General features: G+C 43.4%; 1 protein-coding gene across 7 annotated transcripts in view; it reads left to right on the forward strand.

The window, feature by feature from the left end:
- OSBPL1A (oxysterol binding protein like 1A) overlaps positions 1 to 3,640 on the forward strand; it is a 76,133-nt gene extending 72,493 nt beyond the window's left edge. For all 7 annotated transcript variants that reach the window (XM_032697321.1, XM_032697305.1, XM_032697314.1 and 4 more), the window contains one exon: positions 2,469 to 3,640. In XM_032697321.1, coding sequence (XP_032553212.1) covers positions 2,469 to 2,571 — 103 coding nt within the window. In that variant the 3' untranslated portion in view covers positions 2,572 to 3,640. The remainder of the gene's footprint in view (positions 1 to 2,468) is intronic.
- Positions 3,641 to 11,384: the final 7,744 nt, after the last annotated feature.

The raw sequence follows: 11,384 nt of genomic DNA on the forward strand, positions 1-11,384 counted from the left end.
AGTTAAATTGTAATAATCCAGGACTCCTCCTGCAGCCTGTGGGTGATATTTCACCTGCACTAAGGGTAGCTGGCACACTTGTTCTAAGTTAACTGCTGGTCAAACTGAAGGGAGAGAAGCAAATGCACAGGCAGTGGAAACAAGGACAGGTAACCTGGGAAGAGTATAGAGATGAAGTTTGGTTGGGTAGGGATGGGGTGAGGAAGGCCAAGGCGAAGCTGAAACTGAACCTGGCAAGGGATGCGTAAGAACAGCAGGAAGGGCTTCTACAGGTACATTAACCAGCAAAGGAAGGTAAAGAAGGTGTATGGGCACGATAAACAATGCTGGAAAACTAGTAACAACAGAGGAGGAGCGGACTGAGGTACTCATCAACTTTTTTGCCTCAACCTCTCTTCTCATACCTCTTGAGTGGACGGACAGCAGGATGGGCACTGGGGGACCAAAGTCCCTCCCACTGTAAGCAGAGATCAGGGTCATGACCACCTGAGGAACCTGAGTGTACATAAGTCTATGGGACCTGATGAGATGTATCCGAGACTCACGAGGGAATTGGCTGAAGTAGTTGCCAAGCCACTCTGTGATATTTGAAAAGTCCTGGCTGTCAGGTAAAGTCCTAGGTGACTGGAAAAAGGGAAACATTGTACCCATCTTTAAAAAGGGTAGAAAGGAGGATCCTTTGAACTACCAACCTGTCAGTCTTACTTCTGTGCCTGGGAAGATCATGGAACAGATCCTTCTAGAAGCTCTGCTAAGGCACGTGGAGAACAGGGAGGTGATTTGGGCCAGCCAGCACATCTGGGCAAGTCCTGCCTGACAAACCCTGTGGCCTTCTATGATGGAGTGACTACAACAGTGCACAAGGGAGGGGCTACAGATGTCATTTACTGGACTTCTGTAAAGCCTTTGACACGGTCCACTACAACATTCTTCTCTCCAAATTGGAAAGAGGTGGATTTGATGAGTGGACTGTTCAGTGGATAAGGAATTGGTTGGATGGTCACATCCAGAAGGCAGTGGTCAATGGCTCAGAGTCCTGATGGACATCAGTGACAAGTGGTGTCCCTCAGGGAAGGGACATGTGTTGGGAACAGTGTTATTTAATATCTTCATTAAGGACATGAACAAAGGGGACGAGTGCACCCTCAGCAAATCTGCAGATGACACCAAGCTGTTGACACACCTGAAGGATGGGATGCCATCCAGAGGGACATGGACAAGCTCGAGAAGCGGGCCTTTGGGAATCTCATGTGGTTTAACAAGACCAAGTCGAAGGTGCTGCACCTGGGTTGGGGCAACCACTGGTATCAACATGGGCTGGGGGATGAACAGATGGAGAGCAGCTCTGCTCAGAGGGACTTGGGGGGTGCTGGTGGATGAGAGGCTGGACATGAGCCACCAATGTGCACTTGCAACCCAGAAAACCAACCATATCTTGGGCTGCATACCCAGCAGTGTGACTAGCAGGTTGAGGGAGGTGATTTTGTCTCTCTGCTCTGGTGAGACCCCACCAGGAGTGCTGCGTCCAGTTCTGGGGTCCCCGGCACAGGAATGACATCGACTGCTGGAGGAAGTCCAGAGGGCCACCGAAATGGTTAGAGGGCTGGAGTACATCTCCTATGAGGAAAGCCTGAGAGAATTTAGTTTCTTCAGCCTGGAAAACAGAAGGCTTCAGGGTGACCTAATTGAGGCCTTCCAGTACCTGAAGGGACCCTACAAGAAAGATAGAGAGAAACTATTTACAAGCACATGTAGTGACAGGATGAGGGGGAATGGCTACAAACTGAGAGACAGGAGGTTTAGATTAGGTATTACAAAGAAATTCTTTACTTTGAGGGTGGTGAGGCATTGGAACAGGTTGCCCAGAGAAGCTGTGGATGCTCCATCCCTGGAAGTGTTCAAGGCCAGGTGGGATGGTACTCTGAGCAATCTGGTTTAATGGAAGGTGTCCCTGCCCGTGGGAGGGGGGTTGGAAGTAGATGGTCTTTAAGGTTCCTTCCAACCCAGGTCATTCTATGATTCTATGATGAAGTGCATTGCAAAACAAGGCTTTAAAGAAGAGGGGGTAATGTGGATCCAAGGAAATAATATTTTTCTGTTCTCGGGACTGCAGTGCTTGTGGTGTTTACATGTCTTGCAAAAACTGTTACTACTTATGCATGCCAAAATGATTGTTCACAACTGCTTTGAAGTAAAGCTGTACCTGTCCTTTTTTATGCAATAATCTTGGCAGCTTCAAATGACAAAATACTGGTATCAGTAGTATCACCTTGGAGATATTCAAGTGGTGTGGCAAATGGGGAGATCTAGTCACTGAAGATGATTTCACTTACAAATTTAAAACCAAGAGAGCTCCTGCAATCACCATAATTATTGCTGAAACTGCTGAAGATGCAGCAAAGCAGTTCTGAACTTCTATAGAAGTGTATGTTAATAGCTTGACTAACATGCTGTATGTTTCCTTGCAGATGGTTCCACCAAGGCCCCAATCCTCATACTGGTACGCAGGACTGGCTTTATTCTGGCAACTACTGGGACAGAAACTACTTTAACTTGCCCGATATTTATTAAAATGCAGTAAGGAGCCTCAGACTGATACAAATAAGTCTTAATCCGTTTTAATGTTTTCCCTTGTTCTACTTATCTTCTGAAAATACTGACATGTTATCAAACAGAATATTAAGTGTCTCTGCAATAAATCTGGTGGTACATGATCTGCAGTCCTAGAGGTAGGGGAATAACTTCTCTGGCTGATGGTGGGTCCTGCGTGGACAAAGTAAGTCACCATGATTTTGAGCTGCCCTGATTACACCTATATTAGGTTGTGGTGTGTGAGGAATAGAACACCTTTGGCTGTTCTGTGAATACTTTGTTTTGTAGATAACATTGGCACAAGTAAAACTTGTTTTATTTATTGTGACATGGGAATGTTTAAAAGCACACACAGTAATTGCAATATCCTATTCTTAAATGAAGAAAGGGTGTGTCACTTCTGTAAAGATGTAATTTTTCATAAAGTGACTTTTCTTTTACTAAAGTAATTCCCTTAAATCCTGAGCTCTGGTCAAGAGATTCCAGAAGAATTCCCATCTCTGGAAAATTAATGCAGTTCTTAAAGCTGGTAACATTACTCAGAGGTATTTATTCAATGTTTTGTGCAGTGTGTTTTGAATTTTGCTCTCCTGTTTTGCTACCAACCTTATGGTTTAAGGAATTAAGAGCCATTGAAATATCTACAGATTTGATTTGAACTGCACACTAGTAACAGGTTTTAAAAGAATCTGTTTAATGCACTAGAAGTTCCGGTGCCCAGCACCACTGCAAAAAAGCAACAACCTAATCAGTCCAGGACCTGGTGGAACATGGCAGGGGGACAGGACTGTGTCTGTACTGTGCAAACTCCCTGGGAGGAAGTCTTGTGCATTTCAAAGGTAGTACAGCACCTTAGTGAGGCCTCCTCTGCACAGCTGCTTTACCCCTTTTCAGTGGGGTGCATTCAATCTTAGAGTGTAAGTTTATATTGAACTGTGTACAGAGCTTCTAGAGGGCAACCTGCTCTTTGTACAATATTTTAACTGCTGTCTGGAGGTTAGTGTTAATTGAGTAATTTAATTGCTACTAAATAAAGGCTTCAAAACTTCTTGCATCTAGTCTAAAGTGTTTGACAGTGCTGACCCCTTCTGAGCAAGCCTGGTCCAAAAGCTGCTGCGATGAAGATGGATGGCTCCAGGGACCTCTTTTCCTAAGCAGGAACAGTCTCCTCCTGGGACGGTGGGGATGGTTGGGGAACTGAGATCTGGCAGCTCAAGTCTTCAGGGTGGACTTCTGAAACTGTTAATAAGGCAATGAGATGCTTTCTGGTTTTATTCTATGCACCACTGAAATTACCCAGGTCATGATGCTGAGACATATTAGATAAGGGAAAGGCTTTTCTTTGGCAGCCTGTCATGTGAGGGCCCAGCTCTCACAGTGACCCATAGATGCAGAAACTGAATACCTGCCCTGTCTGTTGGAAGCCTTATTTCTGCACTCACGCCTCTACTCTGGCCAGTGATTCTTAAAGTCTGTCTTAATTCCTGTGGGACTTGCAGGTGTGAGTCTGAGGTCTGCAGAAGCAGCCTCACTGTTGGTCAGTGCAGGTCACACAGCACTGAACACTCACTGCTAAGAAAAACAAAGCATTTATTTCCTGCCTGCCCCCCATGTGTACACCATGTCAACACAGTGAAGAGGCTGGGCTGCTGCAGATATGTCAGTGGGCACAATTCACATAAAGCTAACATCTGGGATGTCGTGCATGGCAGTTTAAAGTGCTGGTTTGTTGGGGGGTTTTTTGTTTGTTTTGTTTTTTAACATTTATTTAACATTATTTGATTTATTACAATGTAAATTCTATCTCTCCTGACCTCTTCCTGAAGTCCAAACAGCCTCTTTTCTCAACCGGGTTAAAAATTAACATGAACTCAGGAGAGAGTGCAGCAAGAACTGCTTTTGTTGCTACCCAAATGCACTCTAAGGTGAGTGTAGTTTGCCACACTCTGCATATTACACAAATACTAAAAGTTCAGGCTACGGGCATAAAGTTGTGTATAAATGTGAGATTAAGAACTTGGGTACTTCAGACTAAAACCAGAGCAAAAACTTTACTAATTGCAAAGTGTAACAAGCAGATGAAGGTGTTTGGCTTTTACTACTAGAAGCTTAATTTAACCATTTTCAAAATTAAGTAAGGTTTGAGACAAGTGGTTAAACTATTTGTCCTATGTAACAGACCATGCACAACTCATGCAAGAAGCAAGCTTACTTCTTCAGGCATGGGGATCTGATGTAATGGTAACCTGTCCTTGCAGTACTGTTGTTAACTTTCTGCAGAAGCACTCACCCCTTGTGTCCTTACTGCCAGCTGGTGAGCGTATCTTTGCAGATATCACATCATCCAGAAGGATGGCAACTGGGAAAACAGTGGGCACGCATGGCTTAGCTGCATGAAGGGCTTGCAGATTTCTCATAACCTGGCCTGGCACCTGGGAATGTAGTGGATCTCCTCCTAGCACCTGCCTCTGGTTGTGCAAAGACAGCAGGGCTAGGAACAGGCTTCCAGTCCTGTGTGTTCTGAACATTAGAGCCCACGAGAACAAAAGGTGGAGAATTTCCCCCATCCTTTTTCTTCAGTCACATAAATTGGAGCAGATACTTACAACAGCTGACTGTGTTGTTGATCTTTTCTCCTAGAAATGCTGAGGCTTGCCGGGGAATAAGGAACACCAGCTCGAGCAGGAAGGCAGGCTTTGTGGTGATTTTTGGCCTTGCCTCACCTAAGTTAGGCAACATAAGGTCCACGCTTCAGAATGTGACAGTGGCTGTCCTGTTCAGCTGAGGCTGTGCCTAAAAAGAAAATAAGAGTGCTGGAATTAGGAGCAGTAAGTTCCAGTCATATTGTAAATCCTTATGTCTAAAACAAACATACCTACACTTGGCAAAAGCAAGCATGTTGGTATGTGGGTGACAAACACCCGCAGCCTAGAAAAAGTAAAACTATTTATGGTCAGAGCAGAGGCTCTTTTGTTTGGTACTTCTGAAACTCAACTCCCCTAAAATGTGGGTCTTTTTACAAAGAGCCAGTGTTAATTTACAGATCTGCCTCAGCTCAGCTTTTTTCTGCAAAAAGCTCTGCTGAGCCCTCACAGCTGTATCAGAATAGGGCTTGGACAGATTCTGCTGTTCCAGAGAGAGTTGGAGCAGTGCAGCTCCGCCCTGGAAGATTTTTCCAGCTAGGCAAGGGATGAGCTGGGCACAAACCACCCCAGGGAAGATGCTGGTGAAGGCCTCACCAAGAAAGACAAAGCACCAGCTCTCTTGCTCTTTGTGGAACTGATAACCAGTGCTTAGCCCACTCAGCCCTGCTGCAGAAACTCACCAAGACCAGCCAGCAGAGACAACCAGCACCATTTTTTTTTTCTACATGGAAAAACTCCTGCATCAGTGCTGGAATAAAAGTTCTTTCAAGGAAGGAGAATCAAAACTAGGGCTCCAACTAGTCACCTCTCTTTAGCCACAGGGCACATGTGTTACATCTTCAGTCTCTTAAAACCTGCTTCAGAAAATAGGGTTTGTTTTGAGCAACACCATTTGGCATCAATGGGCACCTTCCCATCACTGTTATCTCTGCCTACTTGCCCTCAGGAGCGCAGCAGTTCTGCCTGCAGTTAGCCACATCTCTTGGACCTGAAATCTCTTGGAAGTGAAATCTAACATGCACTGTGGCCAAAGAGACAGTGTTGGTTCAGTAGTTTCTTAGAAGTTATCTCTGCCCTGCATTGCACTGACAGGGGTGATCTTCCATTTATTTACCTCTGATGAAGCTGTAGAGCTGGAAGCTGGACCAGAAAGATGATACAAATACCCAAACTTTCTTACCTAACAGGACATAAACTTCCTCAGCTGATTCCACTTGTGCTGTAGATTCTGTTCTCTCAGGATAGCACACTAAATCATCAGCAGATAGACCTAAGCTTGTAGCACTTGAACCCTGGCTTGCATTGAATGGCTGCTCAATCTTTAACAGACGATCTATTTGGTCTACAAAGGGAATTATTATTTTCTTTGGAAACTGCTCTATATTAAAGGTTGAACATCTGCACTCAAGCAGCTCATCATCCCAACACAGTGATACAAACTCACTTAAGGTACTTAAAGTAACCTCAGCTTTGTTGCAGGAAGGCACGGCCTGCAGTGGATCTTTAGGACCAGGTGATGATTCTTCCCACAAGAGGTCTGAGGAAGCTTGAGTTACGTCATTTGTTGGGACATCAGCCTTTCCATCTGAAGGCCCTAGTTCTCCAGCTACAGAGGACTGACAGTTGGACTTGGTGATCTTAGAGGTCTTTCCCAACATTAATGATTATACAATTAAACCTTTTACATTAAGTACATCAGATAAGCCACCTAGAAAACCATATCTCCTCTTTGCAACACCTCAGAACTCTCAGGATTCATACAAGTTATTGTAAATGCATAGATGGTGACATTTTAACTTCCTCAACAATCTTGATTAGTTAAACTGACAGGTATCCCACTGAAGAACAGGGTAAGACAGGACAAAGTTTTAGATACAAAGTGAAAAATGGCTTCTAGAGTACTTATCAAGGGAAGAACACAGAGTAATTGTGGGATGAAAACAGCGTCCCATCAGATGGTTAATAAAACCAAACCAACCAATCCATCTCATTTCCAGCATGATTAGCAAGTGCTGGCCATGGGTACAATTAGAGGGGAAATTTAGGTTGGAAATTAGGAAGAAATTTTTTACTGTGAGGGTGGTGAGACACTGGAGCAGGTTACCCGGAGAGGCTGTGGATGCCCCAACACTGGTAGTGTTCAAAACCAGGCTGGATAAGGCCTTGAGCAACCTGGTCTAGTGGGAGGTGCCCCTGCTCCTGGCAGGAGAGGTTGGGACTAGATGATCTTTAAGGTCCATTCCGACCCCTGAACATTCTATGATTCTATGTAAAACCAGCACTGTAGCAGTAGGAAAGGCAAGTCTTTAATACACCATCACAGCTCAGCACTGAGCTGTTTTCTGAATGACATCAGAAATTATGAGAGACATAATTCAAAGCACGACAGAACTAAATCCTCCCTGAAAAAACGTTATTCCGCCTCCCAGCCCAAGCCAACTCAGACCCATTTATAATCTGTCACTATCAGGCAACACCATGGAAAGGAAAGGCTGCTTTGCAGCTACAGAAACGAGCTAGCTCCCTACTGGTGCACAAGTCCCAAATCCTGTGCTGGCACTGTGGGTGGGTGGGAGACTCCAGAGGAAACCCTGCTTTCATCATCCCCTCTCATAACAAAGTTATGTGATTACAGAGTAGCAAATAGACAAAACAGAGGGCTACTTGAGGGATCTGTATTGGAGCTTAGTGAATGTGCAGAGGTCAGTTCACAATTACACAGGCAAACCACTGTCAGGCATTCAGACAGAAAATTTCTGAATTATGCAGGCACTCTCCATTATACTTGAAAAGTCATGAAAATCAGGCAAAGTCCCCAGTGACTGAAGAAAATGGAGTATCACACCCATTTTTTAAAAAAGATAAGCATTGTGGGAGCTACTGACCAGGCAGCCCATGCCTGGTAAGATTATGGTACAGATCCTCCTGGACAATATATCAAAACACAAAGACAGAGAGGTGGTTAAAGACAACCCACACGAGCTGGAGCTTCACCAAGGTCAAATTGTTCCTGACTGACCTAGTGGCCTTGTATGATGGAGTGACTCCATCAGTGGAAGAGGTATGAATGTCATCTACATAGACTTCTGTAAAGTCTTTGACAGTCCCCCACAACATTCTGGCTACTAAACTGGAGATATAAGAGTTTAATGGAAGAACTGTTAGATGGATAAGGAATTGGCTGGATGGGTAGAAACCAGCAATAAGTGGACCTGCAAGGGTCTGTACTGGGACCAAAACTTTAATCTCTTCAATGACAGTGGGATCAAGTGCACGCTCATCAAGTTTGCAGATGACACCAAGCTGAGTGGTGCAGGTGATTCACTAGAGGGAAGTGATGCCATCCAGAGGGACCTGGACAGGCTTGAGGAGGGGCCCACACAAGCTTCATGAGGCTCAGCAAGGCCAAGTGCAAGGCCCTGCACCTGCCTTCAGCATTCAAGCCCCATAAGCCACTGCCTTTTTTCCCTACCCACACGAGCATGAAACCCACTCCTGCTTTCTGCCACTGACTTGCCCAACACACAGCACAGGCAGAACCCTTCTAAGGAATTGCCTTTGCCAAAACCCCAGTTTTCCTCATTAGTAGCCAAACCAGAGACATTCCTTCCCAGCACATGATGCTGCAACCTGCAGAAAGCAGAAAGGCTACAGCCACATACCATCCCCTCTCCCAGCTGCGGTGGAGCGGGTGGGTGCACAGACCCTGGTGCACCTGGTTACAGCGTGGCCTTGTAAGACAGGTGACATACAAAACCCAAGGGATTTGAACCAATAAACTGCAAAATATAGCACCTGAGAAGCAGTGTTCCTTAGTGGCCTCTGGAGGAGCTCAGAGAAAACGGATGGGAATTGTAATCTCTTCAGCCATGGCAGCTACACCCAAAAAGGAATGAGATTATTCCTTACTAACAGCTCCATTCGTACTGCAGAACGTTATGATTGAAAGGGCAAACCTTGAAACCCCAGGGACATGGGCTGGTAACATTTGCTTTCCAGGACATTTTCAGTGGGTACACATAAGATCATTTTCTGTTCCAACAAAACAAGCACACAAAAGGTAACTGGGTAGTGCTGTATATTCAAGGTTACCACAAACTGTATTTCTGAAGATCACAAAGGCAGAAAGATCAGAGGGGCAAGCCACGATCAGGAGTCTGCTGTGGGATAAAAATTTTTTAAACACAAACATTAGTACAGATTAGTTTTCATCACCATTGGAAAACCATCATCTACCTACCTGCTCTTGCATTCTTAGATGTCTACACCTCTACATAAACCTGAGGGGAATTCCAGCAGTAAAATCTGTTGCCGCTAAAGCATTTAGAAAACCTACAATAGCTTCCTTCAAAAAGTTAAACATTCGTAACAGAATACTCTGTTAATTTTGAATGACCTATCACTTTCAAGTTCATTCACAGAAAAGTATATTAATGGTAAACTCACCACAAAATGCTTCTTCCATAAAAGAATCCTTAGAAAGTAATTTCTCAGTCTTCTGTCCTGGAGAGTGACAACACAGACCATAAAATTAAAAACATCAAATATTAATATGTTATGACTTATGAAATCAGGAAGAATAGCTTTCCTATAGAAATAATAAGATACATTTCAAGAATATATATGTAAGTGACAGTCTGAAAAATAAAACTAGACACAATTCCAGCATGGGGAAAACTGGAATGCTTTATTGAACGTGAGAACACAATTTTAAAGGCATCAAGGCTGGACGTGTTAATGAAGGGGACAACCTATGTTAATTAGGGAGTTACACAAGTTTTTACTGCAATTTCCAAATAGTTAATTTTTCTTCAAGTAGGATTACATGGGGGATGGAGGGATTACAGGGGTTTAGACATGGTTTTAACAATCATCTTAAAAGGTCCTTTCTTAATTCTGCTTGGAACCAGGTTTATATCTCAGGGTTGCACATCAACAGGTCTCAGGACAAGGGTCCAAATTTCTTCAGATCACAAGATGTTTGTCAGCTCTTGTTTTCCAAGGATTATGATTCAAATTTACCGAGCTTCCTTTTGCTGAGAGCTGGTTTTTGGCCCCTTCATATATATATATGAGAACTAGAAATTTTATCATTTTTTGAGTAAGGATAGTAACCCAAAGTCTGGATTTCTGTATTGAGAACATATGGGCGGAGCAGGACTTCATAAAGGCATTACACATACCTGCTAGTCATGTGGTTACTTCGAAACCATCCTCACTGAATACAGAGCAGAAGTTAAAACTTGTAAATTTGCTTCTTTGAAAAACTTTCAAAACTCTAGGTCTGCAAAACTCTGCACAGCCAAAGCTTCAAAGACACTTAACTACAAATGTCATAAACCATAGAAAAATATATTATCAGAGGTAACTGAACCATAACTGGCTGCCCAATTGCCTTAAAAGACAGATAAGTGTATATTTACTTCTTAAGGTTAGGCTGAACAGTACCTGTTTGGGATTGCATAACTTCTTGTGAAAGGGCTTCCTTCCGCTGTTAGTATTTCGTCATGGTGGCTGGAAAGGGAATCCAAGTGCTGCTTTCACCCCACTGCAAGGTTTGATTGGCACCCTTGTAACACCATGTACAGCCCCCTACACCAACCTAACACTTGCTCCTGTTCAAACTTCAAGCAGGTACAGAGCAATCTTTAAACACGACTACAATCAATTGTTGGAAAGACAATCACATTGTTGTTAATTGAAAAGCAATTCAATACAGTATTTGGGGAATTTTATTTAGGAATAAAGCATAACTAGAATATGAAACAAGCATTCGAAGTCAGAGAGAGGAGAAATTAAAGTGCTTGCTTTAGAGTAAATTAGAAACATTTTTCAAAGGTGTAGGAATACAACAAATACAATGGTATGTGGTTCTTTTTCTTTAATGAAGAACAAGTGAATTTGATGTCTTAAAAATGTCTCTTAAACCTTGTTCACTCTACAGTTGAGCTCAAGATGACATGTAACTCACTTTCTAAACCAGAAGACTGTAATTATACTGGAAGAACAAAGACTAGAGGTAATTGCTGACTAGAAAACTTTGTTACAGAGTCACTTGACATCCCAGAAGTTTTCCCAATACTTGGTATCATCTTGTTCAGGAGGCCACCAATTAAAAGACAAACTCAAGGAGCAAAGGAACAAAAA

This window comes from Chiroxiphia lanceolata, chromosome 1 (assembly GCF_009829145.1).
Source record: "Chiroxiphia lanceolata isolate bChiLan1 chromosome 1, bChiLan1.pri, whole genome shotgun sequence".
Classification (NCBI taxonomy): Eukaryota; Metazoa; Chordata; class Aves; order Passeriformes; family Pipridae; genus Chiroxiphia; species Chiroxiphia lanceolata.